We start from the raw sequence: 17196 nt of genomic DNA, 5'->3' as shown, positions 1-17196 counted from the left end.
TTACATATGGACTGAAATGTTGTATATCTTTATCTACAATCTGGATGAGGGGATCTAGGGCACCCCCAGCAGCTTTGCAAATGATATGAAGTTGTGTGGGAGTGTTCATCTGCTGGAGGGCAGGAGGGCTTTACAGAGATGTTTGGACTAGATGGATCAGTGGGCTGAGGCCAGTTTTATGAGATACAACAAGGCCAAGTGTCAGGTCCTGCATTTTGTTCACAACCCCATACAAGGCTCCAGTTGGAGTTGAGTGGCTGGAAAGCTGCCCTTGGAAAAGGACCTGGGGATGCTGGTCAAGAGCTGCTGAACATGAGCTAGTGTGTGCCCAGGTGGCCAAGAAGGCCAATGGCATCCTGGCCTGGATCAGAAACAGTGTGGCCAGCAGGAGCAGGGCAGGGATTGTCCCTCTGTACTCAGCACTGGTGAGGCCACACCACGAGAGCTGTGCCCAGTTCTGGGCCTTTCACCACAAGAAGGACATTGAGAGGCTGGAGGGTGTCCAGAGAAGGGCGGCAGAGCTGGGGAAGGGTCTGGAGCACAACTCAGGTGAGGAGCAGCTGAGGGTGCTGGGGGTGTTTGGCCTGGAGAAAAGGAGGCTCAGAGGGGACCTTGTCACTCCCTACAACTCCCTGAAAGGAGCCTGTAGCTGGGGTGGGTTGGTCTTCTCCCAGGTAACAAGCTGTAGGACAAGAAGTAATGGCCTCAGGTTGAACGAGAGCAGGTTTAGATTTGAACGTTATGCAAAATTTCTTCACTGAAGTGATTGTCAAGCACTCTAACAGGCTGCCCAGGGAAGTTGTGGAGTCATCATCCCTGGAGGAATTTAAAAGGTATGGCACCTAGGGACCTAAACCCACTTAGGGTTTAGTAGTGGACATGCCAGGCTTAAGGGTTGGACTCGATCTTAAAAGTATTTTCGAACATAAACATTTCTATGATTCTGTGATTCTCTCATTCAAATGGTTTTGGTTACATTCAAATTAAGACTTAATGAACACTGTACTGTGCTTTGATAGCCAGAACAAATAAGGGACTAAACCTTGGCACGTGCTCTATGCATGCTCCACCTGCCTGGGTAGCTGCAAGAAGTGCCTGTGGTCTGTCGGCCCAACTGTGCTTGTTCAAACCATCTGAGGAGCAACCATAGCCAAGCTCTAACAGATCTTCCTTTCTTTGTGCAGGTGATGTCGGGGCTGGTCTTGAGGGGATGAATCATCTTGAGGATGATTAACACACAGTGTTGGGCCATTAGACTGATGATAGGTGAATATCTGAGTTTGTGTAAAGGCACCGTGCAGGCCTGAACCACTCGGCTCCTCTTGTCCTGTTGCCCATCTAAAGTCTAACTGTCTGTGCAACATGTGTTTTGGATTCTAGTTGAGGCCCAAGACTAATTTTGGAGTATGCTGTAAACATAACCATGTTGTTGTAATCTAAATCCAGCAGCATTCCACTGGGGCTGATGAGTGTGTAAAGCTGATGCTGTTACATGGTGAATAAGGGTCAGGATGCGTGGTCCGAGTTATTAAAGCAGTAAGAAGTCACATTTTGAATTTATTGTCAGATCACATAAATACCTGTTCACTGAGCTTTCTGCATGTGTGGAGAGAGAATATTGCTTACAAGGAGAAATGGCAAACACATGGCCCAGCAATGGGAGCAAGCTGTTCAGTGGAGCAGCAGAACTTCTCTGGACTCCTTAGGGATTTATTTATTACTTTAAAAGAAAACTTCCATTTAGTCTTAAGGAAAAATGCTTCTGTAATATTAATCCTTTCAAAGCTTATATATTTGTGAGCTTTTGACAAGGCCTAATCAAACAAGACAAGATCCTTGTTTGATTAGGCCTTGTCAAAAGCTCATGATTTGATAGCATTCTGACAGAAGGAACTATTCATAAAGAGTGGTTGTGCCACAGCTGTGTATCTGTCCATATCATAATATATGAGATGTAGAAAAATGCTGAGCTAATCAAACAAAACAATCCCCAGGCTAGACTTTTGCAAAAGGAAAATATTTTAAATAGTTTCAGTATTTAACTATGATTTTTAATAATAGATTTTTACTAATGATGAAGTTCTTCATTAGCCTACCAGAATTTAGGCAGTGAGCAACTTCATCCCATTAAATAATCCCCTTAAATTCACATACCGTAATTCTTGCTGTCATGTGTTTACATGACCTAGATAGAGATTTAAAGCAGATAGGATGATTTTTTGCCATTAAAACATTTATGTCAGAGAGGAATCCTTTCTGTGTTTAAAAAATAAATGCAGTAGTGTTATATTGCAAAATTGTTGAGTAAAATAATTGTTACCATTGGCGTGCATTCATTTGGAACTCAGTGTAGTCTGGGGCAGTCAGTAGATTTCTGAGACATTTTTCATTTTTTCATCTGCACATGATGGTTTATTTTTTCTTTTTCTTTTGGCAGTGAGACTTTATTGAATGTTACATGATTTTCTGTAAGAAGAAAATGTATAAATGAGTAGAATGTTAATTAGGATTATGCTGCTTTGTTGCCTCCAGCTGACTGGAAAGGTCATACTGGCTTATACTTTACTCTCAAAGACAAGACAACTTAAGGGAACTCTAAAAGGCTGTAAAACCATTTGATTTAGACTTCTAACCTATTTTGATTTATTCACTTTCATAATTACATACTCTATATTATTTCAATAAGTAAAATAAATATGTGCCACTACATCAAATTAGACAAATTCCAGGCTAAGAAGACCAAGCTGACTATGACTATATAGACATGTTCTTTGCAGTAACTTCACAGGATCTCAGGTTAGAAGCTGGAGGTCCCTGCAAACCTGGTGATTTGGATCTCAAGAGGATGAGTGAATGTTGCACGAGGCGGCAGGAAAGCCAACTGAGTTCAGACATGTAGAGACTTCAGCCAAGGGTAAAATGCAGAGCTGATCTGTGCAGCTGGCAGAAGGATCCTCAGCCATTGCAGTTGCTCCTGGCTTCTACACTTTGATTAAGCAATGAAGCCGAGCAGACCCTTGGTCTCTATGCATGCTGCTACCCAGCTGATGGGGTTTCCTCACAGCAGATCCCCAGCTCTGTCCTGACACAGTTGTATGCCACAAAGGTTGCACAGTTTCCTTCAGATGCTGGAGGAGAACATGCCACTAGTTTGGTCTTGGCTGGCCAGTTTAATCCTCATCCTTCCAATCAGCCAGGTAAGGACTATTGGATGCTTGCACAGTAAAAATGGAAACCAGAGAACATCCTGTGGCAAAAACAAGGAAACATGTTCACAAAATGGGGTCATCTCTCATACTTACAGCTCCTGAGCTTTGGCAAACACACAAAGAATGTCTGTATATCTGCATATACACTTGTAGTAAAAGCTTTGATATAAACAGCAAGTGTCTGAATATAGGCAGCATTTGAATTTTCCTTTTTTGCTGCTGACATGAACCAGACTTTAAAAAGTCTGAATCCTGGTACAGTGCATTCAAAGTTCATCCTCTGATATTCTTCCACCTTACAGTATTGCCAAGGTTGTTTGGAGATAGCAATGTAAATCATGTAATTATAAATCACAGGACTGGAAGGTCATCTGAAGAATATTACAATACATAATCCTTTGATATATTTATTATTATTATTATTATTATTATTATTATTATTATTATTATTATTATTATTATTATTATTATTATTGCCTTAAGTGAGAATTAGAAATCTTTTCTCCAAAACTTTGTCTAATTCTTTCATTAGGATCCCTCAACATTACTTAAACAGCTTTTCTTGCTCTCTGCTTTCAACTCACCTGAAATACTATAGACAGCAATTCTGCCCTTCTCACTTTTTATCTAGGTAAGGCCAGACTTCCAATCCAGTATCTTTTTCTCTCTGCTCATGAGACTGGCTCATCATTTCTCATACCAGAGTAGAGCTACATTGGATCTCTTTGAGCTGATCATTCTTGAATGAGATGTCACGAATGAGATGTTCTGTAGTAACAGGTACAATGACATAAACAACTGAATTTCCCATAATGTCTGGAAACATCTCTGTTAGTAGAATGTGAGGTTTCCCTTGATTTCTGCATGGTCCCAACCTTTACCCAGTAAAAGTTTCACTACTGCATATTCAGCTATATCTTACTCTGTTGCTTTTAGACTCTGAGTTCCCAGTTTTCAGCAGAGCATTTTGTTGTTACATTTTATAGTTTTACCTGTTCCTCCGTGTCTAGTTATGAACTGTGAAGGTCATCCTCTAAAATTTAATTGCCCCAAGGCAATCCAGTGAAATGGATCATTACCTTCAGTGTTTAAAAATCTGCAGCAGTTTTCCAGCTTTGTTTTAAAGTTTAGTGGTCAACCACTGTATTTCAATAGACTTCTGGAAGTCAGGGGAAAGAACTCTCTTGAATCATGTCTTTGGCCAGTGCAGCATCCTGCATATTGTGGTATTGTGAGCTGGAGGAGGTAAAAAAGCATGTATCAGTGTCAAAACATGATAGATTTTTTTTTTAATTTAAAGAAATTCAATGCAAAGTGCCTTTTGTAGTGAATACTTTTACACTTACTGCTGTCACAGCTTCCTTCAAAATAAAAATAAATCCTAGAAATGCAGTTATAATAAACATGAAAGACAGGAAGCTATTAATCTAGAATGTGAACATATAAACAAAGTTTGATGGTTTTAATGAAACATATTGTGTATTTAAATAATATTGCATCTGTATTTATTTCAAGATGGACCTACATATTTGTTGGAAGTGAATAAAAAATTTTGAGTAGAGTACAAAATCAAGTTTGTTAACAATTGTACGTAACACAAAGCATTTTATTACTCATTATCTTACCTGTTAGTTACTGGATATTTATGTTTAACAACAGTCATGATTCAGCACAGTACTTGGATAAGAGTTTTGTGAGATGGAAAACAATTGTGAAAAGCAACTGAGATATTACTGCAGTATGACACTTTATTAATGATGAAGGCACGTTTTTTATTCTTGCCTTCAGTAGGGTTGCCAAGGACCACTGAAAGAAGTCCAAACAGTTGGTGCTCCTCTGAGAAGTGCAGAATATCAGGGAGAAAATCTCCTGCAGGTCTGTGGTTCTCAGGCTAAAGGCGGCCATTCCTGGAAGGACTTTGAGCTCAGAGTTACCCATATAATGTCCCAGCAAAACTATATTTGTCACTTATTGACAGGGTGGGAGAAATACCAAACTGCGCTCAAGATTAGGCACTTGACTGATTTCAGTTCTCCCATGGATTTGTTATCTCTGGCACATGACAAGCCCTTTTGCTGTTTGCACTCCAGGCTTGTTCAGTACTGCTGCATTCTGGGCATTACAGATTTGCTTTTCCCCAAACGTGCTGAGAGATGGGTGTTCTTGTTTCTCAGGTGCTCTGAAACTTTCTGCTCACAGTGCAAGTGCCTGCCAAGGTTAAAGTCAGCTTTGCCCTCTGGGTAAAAGAGGTGTCAGCCTTGCTCAGCCTGTAACGTTTTTGGTTCCCCTACCCCCATGGCATGCAAGGTGCATCCAGGTGAGGAGTTGTCACACAGCAGGGCTTTCTGGTACCCACAGCTGCTTGTGTCCTTGGGGCAGCCCCTCTTCTTGACTCCAGTGATGCAGGCCTGTAGCTGAGCCTCCTCTTTCCCAGCTGCTGGTTCTGTCTCTTCAGGTTCCTGAATGGCAGTGCTAGAAGAAATATCTGTAGCAGTAGAATTTGGGCTCTCTGACTTGTATTTTCCCTGTTTAGCCCATTTAGCATTTCAAAGGAACATTCTCTTTTTCCAGCCATGTTACTGAGATAACAGGCCTGCATTCCCTGACGCAAATTTAATTGATTTTCACTGGCCTCCCTTGAGACTTACTGCATCTTCTTGAGTTTGCTATCCATAAAATAATTCCTTTATTGAGAGGCATTTTTGCATAAGTCAACAGGAGCTGGTGAGCTTATAACCATGTTAATCCAGTCATAGGATGTCTGTAATAACAGTTCTGCTATGTTTTCTGGTCTGTACTTTGAAATTTTGGTGGACTTCAGTTTAGATTTGGGGAAACATCCTTGCAAAAATTAATCCTCACAGTACACATTGATTTAATAAGCCTAAGAATATCCATGCAATGGAGACACAGAAAATTAATGTGGATACAAAATCTAGTTGATTGATATTAGCAAAGATGGCTTGGTTTTGAGTGAAAAGTACATCAGTTCTTTTGGGGATCCATCCACACAGTACTATCCCATAGAGTTTGGCCTGCATGCATTTGTCCTGTGGTGCATCCCAGCTCATCCATAACTGAGTGAGAAGCACAGTTATGTCTGACTTCCATTTAGAGAGGGAGGGCTGTGATTTGCTGAGTTGTGACAGCTTCAGCCCCAAAAGTGAGCAGCCTGACTGAGACAGGCAGTCTTCTGCTTTCCTTGTAAGACTAGGGACAGGTGAAAAAAAACTTGCCTGTATTCTGTGTTTTCCTATTTATAAACCCCAGTTTTATGCTTTCCAGCAAGACTTTCTCTCAAGGTTCAAGTGCACAGGCAGTTAGATATAATATTAATGTTTGAACACATTTTACTTTAAAGTGAAATACAAGTGAAATGTCTTGGCAGGCAGGGAGATTAGTCACTTCACAGCTTCTGTAGGTTTTACAAGGGATCTCTAGTTTTATGACAGATCAATACAAATACACAGATTTAATTTCTTCTTCAGTCTGGGGTACTCTGAAGGCTGTGGCTCTGAATTTCTGGCCTGAATTTGTGGGCTGAAAGAGAGTCTCTGAGAGACATAATGTTGATTTCACCCCAGACCGTGAGCAATGCCTGTGTCTGTTCCCCAGAGTTTGCTTTGATCCCTGACAGTCTTAGTAAGATATTATGAGCATTGGCGATGTCCTTGTGCACCTTTGGTTGCAAGCTTAGTGGCCTTAGTACTTTCTGAATGTATTAAAAAAGACTTCATAAAAGAGGCAGCCACAATATTTTATTTAAAGCCACAGGGACACTGGTGAACTGTCATTTCTTTGGAAGCTTTAGGATTTCCTCTGCAGTGCACCAAGAGATGGTTTATGGCTCTGTGTTCTGGCATCTTCTCACTTTGACTGCATACATGGCTGTGGGCAAAAAAGGGGAGCTTATCACAGTGATGTGAACTGCTATCAGGAGCTGCTTTGAAAACACTCTTTCCTAAGGTATTTGAAATGGCAGAATTCCTGCTCTGCTACAGCTACCAAAACCAGAAATATCTTCATCCTATTTCCAGTAAGACCCCATGTTTTAAAGGGTAATTTAGCTCCTGTGAATATCAAGTAACAGAATGAAGTGATTGCAGAGCTGAAGCATAAATAGAAAGAGGAACAGGCAGCAGTGAAACGCTGACACTTCAGCTGAGACTTGGCAAGCCCAGCTGGAAATGCTTGTCCCAGCAACACACACTGCATTCACAGAGTACCTTCAGGATTGCTTCTGTGTACAAAGTTCATATCCTCACTGACCTATTTTATTTTTTTGCTGACAGTGCAGAAGCAAAAGTTTAGTATAAAGGACATTTTAAGTAGTTTTTTCCTGGGTGTGTGTATATACACAAATGCCACCATATACTCATTTATTTTGTTCAGAATCAGGTGTGTAACTGACTTGTAAGTTTTGAAGTTCAGTGGGACTTCTGCTTCTAAGTCACTGAGATGCTTTGGAAAATGTAATTTTTTAGTAAGATGCCTATCTACCATCCTGTCAACAGGTTATATGCTTATGTTAGCAACACCAAACTTTGTGACCTCTGTGAGAATACAAAACTGTTCTATTTCAAACAGAAAGGAGCAATTCTACCTACCAGTGGAGAATGTCAGATGTCCCTTGAGAAGAGGTGTGAAAAATCTGTGCTCTTTGGCCACCATGAATTGTCCTGATCTTTGGCAAGATGCTTCTTTTGTCCATGTATGTTTCTCACAAAGGACATCATGACTAGTTTTCCTTGGAAATAAGTAAATCCTTCTCTTACAGAAGTTTCCTATATACATGAAACGTATGAAGGAATTTTAAGATGGCAGAAACCACGTGCAGGGCTTTGCCTCTCTGCATATAGCTGCTTATTTTCAAGGGATCTAATACAGTTTTGTTCAGTTTACCCGAATTTGATAAAATTGTAGTAGTTCAATGAATGCTGCCTGACAGTGCTCAGTCTGGGATAATCACTGCAGCCAAGGGTGCTATGCAAGGTGTAACACACCAGCAGTAACCCATGAGCATGCCAGAACTCCTCAGCAGCAGTTGAGCATGCTGAGGCAGGACATGCATTGTGCTGTGACTAATTACATCATCAGTGTGTATTGTTCAATAATTAGTAAATTCTGATAGGGATTTCTATTTTAAGTGATCTCCTCACTTAAAATAGGTGTTTTGTTCTTCCATTAAAAAACACATTGTTTCATCCAAAGCATTGTGGGCAGCAGTTTGGGGGAATTGGTTCTGCCCCTCTGCTCCCATCTGGTGGGACCCCTCTTGGAGTGCTGTGTCCATCTGTGGGGTCCTCAGCACAGGAAGGACGTGGACCTGTTGGAGCCGGTCCAGGGAAGAACCCTGAAGATGATTAAAGAGATAGAGCACCCACTGTAAAAACAGAAACACAGACTGAGAGTGTTGGGGCTGTGCAGCCTGGGGAAGAGACCTTATTGTGGCCTTTCAGTATTTAAAAGGGGCTTAGAAGAATGACGGGGATCAACTTTTTAGTAGGGCTTGTTGCAATAGGACAGGGGTAATGGTTTAAATTAGAAGAGGTAAATTCAGACTAGATATAAGGAAGAAATTTTTCCCAATGACAGTGGTGAAATCGTGGAACAGGTTGCTCAGAGAGGTGGCTGATACCCCATCCCTGGAAACATTCAAGGTCAGTGTAGAGGGGTTTGGAGCAAGTTGATATAATGGAAGATGTCCCTGCTCATGTTGGACTAGATGACCTTCAAAGGTCCTTTTCAGCCCAAACTGTTTGTGTGTCTGCGATTCCATGGTTCTATTATATGTGCATTTCATGTGTGTGATTGTCTCAGGAAGGCTGAAAGAGATGAAAGGGTGGAGCACATTATGAAAGTACTCATACCATGTTGTTTATTTAGAGTGCCAGGGACCTGTTCCTTGGACATTTTTGAGCCCTGCTAGGACAAGCATAGGGACCATATAGGATGTAGGAACTGGCAGATTAATTATTCATAAAATTACCTGGGAGAGCAGGAAGTTTTTGGGTTTTTTTCACTTGTAGAACTCAAGATTGGATAATGCATTGTAAGATCTATGTTAGCCAAGCACAAGCTACTAGACTTAATAGGGGGAAGTAGCTGGGTGAGATATTTGGACTGTGTTTCAGTTAATGATATGTATTCATCCAGCATGTTGGCCTTTTCTGGGGTTGGAAAGGAAAGCTAATTGTGCAGGCACTGTCTCATAAATCCTTCCCCACTGGTTCAGAAAAGAGGCAAGGAACTTCAGAATGCATAATGCCTCTGGTGGAAATAAAAATGCCCCCACTGGTGAAAGCCAAAATGCAAGTTTCATGTAGCTGCAAGAGCAATTTCATCCCAAGTTAGTGTGTCATTCTTCATTTCTGGGCAAAAATTTAGATGTTTCCATTATCATGAAACTGCCTAGTGGCATCTGAACAAATAACATTGTTCCAGAAAGCTCTGAACACATTTATTGCAAAGCAGGAGCAGTGTGTTCCAAGTTACCTTGTTCCATGCTGTGTAGGAGGAAGACACTTGTGTTTGCAGCAAGAGTCCCTACATATTGTCAGTTAGGAGCAAATCCTGTTTAGACAAGCCCCCAAGAAAACTATTCTGGCATGCATGCTTGCAAATACAGCCTTTATTTGTTGTAAGCATGAGTAAGGGCCATGGATATAAATTTGTAAATATTAAAGGCTTGCATATGCCTGTTGAGCTTCACAGGCAATTGCTCAAATGCTCTGGATCTCACGATGTTTTCCTCAGGTAGGGCAGACTGTGGCCTCACATGCAAAATCTGGCAGGTGATCTTGAATAATATATGGAATTATATATGGGTGAGGTAATAGTACACACAAAATTGGTTTCTGGTGTTAAGCTATTAAGTTGCAGAAAGTGGGTCAGTATTTCAAAGGCTTGTTGAATCAAGGTGTCCCCCTATCACCCGTTGTTGTTTGCCTGTCTTCTCCCCCTTCTCCTCTCAAACTGGTCAGGGTTTGTCAGTCAGCTAATTCTTTTGAACAGCTCTTGAGAAAAACTTCTTCTAGTTAGAAAAATGTGTTTGATACTAAGTTAGGTGTTTTCCAGTCATCACGCAGACTAGCTGACAGAAAGTGATTAACATTACTTAAAGGGAAAACATCAAGGACTTTGGGTAAGAAGCCTGCTTCTCAGTGCCAAGGGATAAAGAATTTACCACTTCACTTGAGTATTGGTTCCAGTGTATAATTGTATGCACTGGTACATTTTATTCCTTTTTATTCCATTTGACTTGGCTTCCGAAAAACACCTCTGAGCACAGACACATTTTTTTAATTCCTACCTGAACCTTTGATTAGCACACTGCAATATATACTCAATAACTTTACCTGAGGCTTCTATATTTGTAATTTAAACTATGTACAGTGTCAATTTATTGAGCTATTTCTCCTCCACAGATTTGTAGAATTTCTCCTTAGCAGATTTGTAGAAGTGAGGGAGCCTTGACAAAGAAAACAGTGTACACCACCAGAGAGAAAATCTGAATTCCTTTTGTGTTATTCCAAAAAAATAAGCCTGGACATAAGCCAGTATGGACATAATTGGCATAGACTGCAGAGGAAATTCACACATTCATGTGGAAATTCAGGTTTGTTAAGGGTTATGTGGTCATGTTTTCTTTGACTTAATGATTTTGTATCCTCTTAGCAAATTTGGATCCACTTGAGCAAGAGAGTGGAAATAATTCAGATAATGAAATGCCTATGAGTTTTATAAATATAGACAAAAAGGTGTAGAGAGGGACCCTTTTTCTGAGTGAGGCAAAAGATTGTAGTGGGAACCTGTGTCTTTTGATATGACAGAGGAATTGAAATACTTATTAAGCCCACCAACTGCAGGAGAGCCTGCAGCTGGAATTTAAGATGTAAACACTAATTTCTGAGGCTCTTGGCTACTGGCATGTTTGTGAAATGTCAGCCCAGTCCTACGCTCCTATGCAACATGTGGACAAAGAATTTTGTAGAAGGGGCTTTTCCTCTTGTGCCAGATGACCTCCATCCATTCAGACTTACACTGCTGACTGAAAGCTGGATTGGCCTGTCTGCCTTTGTGTGATACACTCTTTTTCTAGTTTTGTTCTTGCAGGTGTGACATAAAACCAGATGAACATTAACAGAAACTGGAATGTATTTTAATTGTAAAGCTCCATCAGACATACTGATAATTGCATGTTTTATAATTAAAACTGTGAATGCTTTTCTTTCTAAGCATAGTGACAGCTGTTAGAGCACATCTGGAAAATATGCTTTAAGCAAAAGTATTTTAGCTCAGAGAATTTCACAATCTGTGGGATATTTATCAGCATTTCTTTCCAGAATACTAATCTGATTTAACAGTATTTTTAATATAAAAGTCTTGCTTTTTTATAAATGATGTTTGCAAATCTGGCTTTGAATTCATATCCCAGATTGGCAATTCAAGTGTACTTCAAGGCTAAATGCTGCAGAACAAAGCATTGCTTTGCTACTATTTTTAGGTAGAAGCCTACATAAATCTTGTCTGATGCCCTAATAAATTTCCTTCATTGATTTCAGCCAAATATTTTCCCTTTTTATGATTTTAAAGAGAAATTATTGTTTCATACTGGAATTTTATTGAGAGGAAAATTTCTCGTACTCCTGCTCTGTGCTTCTTGAGGCTCATGTCAACACCTTCCTGTGCTATTACCCTTGTACCTCCTACAGTTATTACAGCATTAGTCAGGACTCTGCAGTCAGTGAGAGTGTTTACAAGGTAGGACACTGGCCACTTGGAAATGAACAGCAATGTTTCTGGTTTTGATAGGAGCCCAAGCATTATCATTTCTGCACTTTCCTCAGAACTGTCGTATAGGCATTACAAAACCAGATTTTCTGATATGATTCATTAAAATGGAAAAAGAAAGCATAAAACTTCAAACAACTTTAAAATTTCTATCTGCTAATTTATTGCTAATGTTGCTTATTTTGTTTATTTGGGAAAAAATGACTAAACATAAAGATGCAGAACCCTAAAACTTCACGGTATTACTTTAATCAGGATCTTGCATTCTGACCCAAGCACCTCAACCAACTTGCTTTCAGGATGATGAGGGAGATTTTGCAGAGAGCATTTGTGAACAGATGCCTAAGCGAGAAATCAGTTTCCTTTATTTGGAGTAGGAGGCAACTTTTTAATGATAGATTACACTGTGTTGGAGCAGCTTCACACCTGAATTTTAAATCACAAGTGCTATCCTTGTTGTGCAGTTGGAGGCAAAATGCAGTTATGCAACCAAGCAAGAAGCTACACCTGCAAAAACTAATGAGATTTTAAAAAAATCTACAGCAGGAATACCATAAAATAATATGGAACACATTAGTGGTAATGTGGGAAAATTAATTCCAAATTATTGACAGTTTAATTGACCTACGGGAAGTATTTTAATGGAGTAAATATGCTGTGCTGTTCTTGAGTTTTATAAACTTTTCCACTGAGCAGAAAACAAGTTTTTCCAATTATGGGGTTTAAAGTTGTAACAAATGGGTGCTGTGGGTTCCCTGGTTGTGAGATGCCAGCACTGGATGTGTGACTTTTCTGCCCAACACCTGCAAATCCCATCCTGTGAGCAGGGCGTGGGTGCCACTGCTCTGCTCTCATCCCACTCTTGGTGCCACAGAGGCTCTTTGCAAATGATCCTTACATGGTGATTTGACCCCCAGGCTCCGACTGCACGAGGAAAAGGTCATCAAGGATCGGCGACACCACCTCAAAACGTACCCGAACTGCTTCGTTGCCAAAGAGCTGATTGACTGGCTGATCGACCACAAAGAGGCCTCTGACAGGGAGACAGCCATTAAACTGGTGCAGAAATTACTGGATCACAGCATTATCCACCATGGTAAGTGCAGTATTACCTGCTGAAAAGTTCTAAGCTCAATTTATTGACTGCTGTGAGACAAAGGGAAATCCCAGTCCTGCTCTTCAGCCAAGTGTAGGACAGGTAGGATCCTTTCCCTGCCAGGTATGGAGCATCTCTTGAACTGTGCTGCTGTACAAGGTCACCTGTGTCCTGAAGGAGATGAGAGCCTGAAGAGGTGTGGAGTGATGTTCCTCATGGCAGGGGGAAACTTATTGGAGACTGTGATGTGTCTCCAGAGCAGCCCCAGCTGGATCATGTCCCCCCTTTCCTGCAGCTCTCATTTCCCTGCTCCTAAGAGCACAGTTCTCCAGCTGAAAAACCCATCTGAAAAATCAGCCAGCAAAAAAAAAAATCATTTTTCTCACGTGGATTAGTTCCCTGGCCCTGGCCCTCACAGCAGCTGCACAAACATTAGTGCTGGTACAGCTGCAAGAAAGTTAGTGGTCTGGCTGTGCCCTGATTAATTTTCTCCTAAACTTGTTGTCTATTTGAGATCTGTTCCTTTCAGCTTCTTGAATAACAATTCATGCTGATGAAAAGACTTCCAATTCACTGGTAGCATTTAGTTACCTTTTGGGGGCACAAAGAGGCTGGGAAGCACATGAGCAAAGAAGATCCAAGGCCTCCATTTCAAGCCTTTAGTATTACCCACTTCATAATGGCAAATGTACCATTTGTTTCTTTTTAAAGAGAAAACTGAGTGACTATGAACAGTCGAATGTTGACTTTATGCAGAGGTCACTGTATGTGCAGCAATGCTGCTGCTGTCAGTAGTACATGAACAACACCTTAATTAAAGTCAGAAATGCACATACTGAATGAGTGCCACTTCTACAGCTTCTGCTCAGCTATTAAATGAAAATTCTAGGTTGTTATGGAAACTGGGACTCACGGTAGATAGTTAAAGAATAAAGTAATTATAGGATATTCAAATCTGTCTATTTAATCCTCTATTGAGAAAATGTCAGTGAAGAGTTGTGTGGATGCCTGAGTGACTTAATTTAATTGAGCAATAGATATTTTATTGCTGAATGCTTGTTGAAAGCTTTTTCTGCCCTACCATCCAACTGAAAACTGTAGAAGAAATTTTATATATACGTGTGTCTAGATATTAGAAATGTAACAAGCATTTCTTGAAAATGTTCATGTATTACACTCTAATAAAATACTTTATGAAGTGAGCTTGGGCAGGTAAATTCAGAGAGATTCTGTCAGGTTCTGCAGGATGCTTAGAACATTCTTTCAAGTGCCCTGTCAAGTGAAGGGACACCAGTTCCTGCTTCTGTGGTGCAGAAGGTTCCCCATGTATGTGGGTTGACAGCTGTGCTAGGAGCATCTTGTTTGGGATAGCTTTCCCATAGGTTTATGCCCTTGATGGGGCTCTGTTCTGCATTTACAGGAGCCCATGATCAGCTGGGGTTCTACAAACCTAATCTGGCATTTCTTGGTGTGTTCATGTTGTACCTACCATTTGCTAGCTGGCATGGCAAAGCAATTGAGACAGTTTTAAGAAGGCAGAAGGCTTTGGTTTTAACTGTTTCTTTAGGAAGTCTCAGGTTTCCTACAGCACTGCTAACTGATAGGAATAACTTAAAGTTTGGCAAACCTTAAATTAGTGGGCATTCTAGTCTGGCGGCCTTTTAAATGAACAGGACAACAGATTGTTTTCATCAGAAGGTTTTCTGGGTATGTAGTGGAGGGATGCTTTTTTGCTCTTAATGTTTGCAATAATACTCACAAAACTGATGGACACTTCTCCCCCTTACCAAGAAATTTGGTTAGTCTCAATGTTTTCTTCAGCCTTTCATTAGAATGGAGTGAAGCTGTGTGCTGAGACAGCACATGCTTGCTTTGAAGCTTAGCAGTGGTACCTGCTAAATGGATCCTCAGCTACTTACCAAGTATGTGAAATTTTTTTTTTGTTTAATTATTTTATGTTTCAGTCTGTGATGAGCATAAAGAATTCAAGGATGTCAAACTGTTCTACCGCTTCAGGAAAGATGACGGGACGTTTCCACTGGACAACGAGGTGAAGGTGTTCATGAGAGGACAAAGACTGTATGAAAAGTATGTTGCATTCAGTATTCCTAATATGTTGATAATAGTGCCACGTGAGGCAAATGATATCTGTTAATTTATTTTTGAAGCATCAGAGGCTTTCAATGCATGCAGGAATGGGTCTGGGAAATTCCATTACTTCAGTTGGGCGTCCTTCCCTCTCTTATTTTTCTTTTGCTTTTCTACCATATTCACTTGAGGCATTTTATTTAAAATCTGAGCCCCAGCTTGTAAATACATCCTATATGAGAATTCAATGTGAATTGAAGCCCTTGAAATCTATTCTGTAAAAATAATTACAGAATTATTTGTCAAAATGATTCAGATAATTACAGAAATATTTTATATGTAAAAGCATAATTATAATTCCTAAAACTTCATTGAACAAGCAGCTGCATGTCTGTGGAGACTCCATATCTTCACAGGGAGGTATGCTTTTAAATCATAGGTGAGATGAATCTTCAGTGTTCCAGTCTGCAAAGTTTCAACATCAGAAAAGTTATGTTAAAAGCAATTTCAAAAAACCATTAACCCAACCAAGAGCATCTGATTACCTAATTTAAACAGATTATTTTACTGAGATACTAAATATCCCACTGGATTACTTCCATCAAGTAACTAGGTATCATAACCATACTTCCTAATATTAAATTAAAGACATTTTTATTCAGGATGTAGAGATTCTGACATGGTACTTTCAAGCAGAGAGAAGAAAATGGATATTGGCATATGCTACAAATTAATGCAAAAGTTGTGATGTGTTATTTACCAAAAAGCTTGAAGTATTGCGCTAGACTGAATACCACCCACTCTTCTTTTTGCTTGGAGCAGAAGTGTGCAGCAGCCAGAAGAGATGCTGTGTTTTCTTGATGAAGGAAATTTGTTTCCTTCTAAGAAAGAATTCAGGAAGCTCACAAGTTTAAAAGCTGATAATAAATATTATTTTCAAGGTTAGCTGGCTCTGAAGATCAGTTTGGTGGAAGAACAGTGAACCCAAAATATAAACAAATACTTGCAAATGCCACTCCTTTTGTGAGTGGTGTACACCCATCATATAGAATTCCCCAAGGCAGAGTGACTGTGACTATTTAAAGGGAAAATGTAATAAATTGTACAAGACAGAATAAAATGTATCACTGGAGAAAATCCTCCATTCTATGCACTGGGACAGGTGAGATGAATCAGCTACCTTCAAACTCTTCTGTGTCTTACTAAGCTCAGCATTTGCTCTTTAGACTCTGTAAACATGCAGTGTCTACAAGCCTGACCCATAGTCTGAAAAGCAGATTAGAGTGTATACAGTTCTTTTTTTAGTCTATATTTCTATTTCAATTATCCATAAGAAAAATAATATTTTGTTGGCAAGGCTGGTATCAATCTTGTGAATGTAAGGAGCCATAGTAGAAAGAACTCTGCTTCCATCACCATTTCTCTGAATGGAGAAATATCCCCAAACCAATGTCTGTGATCCAGTTTGTCTAACTCTGTAGTAGAAGGAAAACATTCATAACTGTAGAGAGTTTTCCTATCTTGGCAAAGGAGCACCTACCTGGCAAAGGAGTATCTGAATATAACTGCATCCTTGTGAGGTGCTTGCTCCTAGGCAACATATTTGAAGGGTTCAGAAACTTTTAAAAACAGCCCTGAGTGCTCAATATAGTATAAATTTAAAATACCTGTCATTTCAAAACCAGTATGAGTCAAAGGTAGTCAAAATTCTCCATGGATCATCGGAAGTATTTTGTATTCATGGGGGATAAGAAGGCATACCTGGGCTATCTGGGCTTCACTTTGTTTATTTTAGCAAATCCCCTGTACAGAGATTTCAGCTTTTGTTAGTTCCCTTGCCTATGCACTTTTATTAGCAACACCACAATTTCACTGGATGCACTCTGAACTCAAAATCTAATGCTGAAAGTCAGGAATAGCTCTGCAGTGAAATGTGTGATTGTGTAATATATCTGTTGTATCAGTTTGCTGATAGTCTTGAGAAAGAAAATATTAATTCAGTGCTATTAA

General features: G+C 40.0%; 1 protein-coding gene across 2 annotated transcripts in view; it reads left to right on the top strand.

The window, feature by feature from the left end:
- Positions 1 to 17196, top strand: part of DEPTOR (DEP domain containing MTOR interacting protein) — a 77431-nt gene that overhangs the window by 12280 nt on the left and 47955 nt on the right. For both annotated transcript variants that reach the window (XM_064706566.1, XM_064706567.1), the window contains 2 exons: positions 12920 to 13098; positions 15063 to 15186. In XM_064706566.1, the coding sequence (XP_064562636.1) occupies positions 12920 to 13098; positions 15063 to 15186 (303 nt within the window). The remainder of the gene's footprint in view (positions 1 to 12919; positions 13099 to 15062; positions 15187 to 17196) is intronic.

This window comes from Zonotrichia leucophrys, chromosome 2 (genome assembly GCF_028769735.1).
Source record: "Zonotrichia leucophrys gambelii isolate GWCS_2022_RI chromosome 2, RI_Zleu_2.0, whole genome shotgun sequence".
NCBI classification, from domain to species: Eukaryota; Metazoa; Chordata; class Aves; order Passeriformes; family Passerellidae; genus Zonotrichia; species Zonotrichia leucophrys.
Note: the sequence above shows the minus strand (reverse complement) of the source record. Positions and strands in the feature narration are given on the sequence as shown.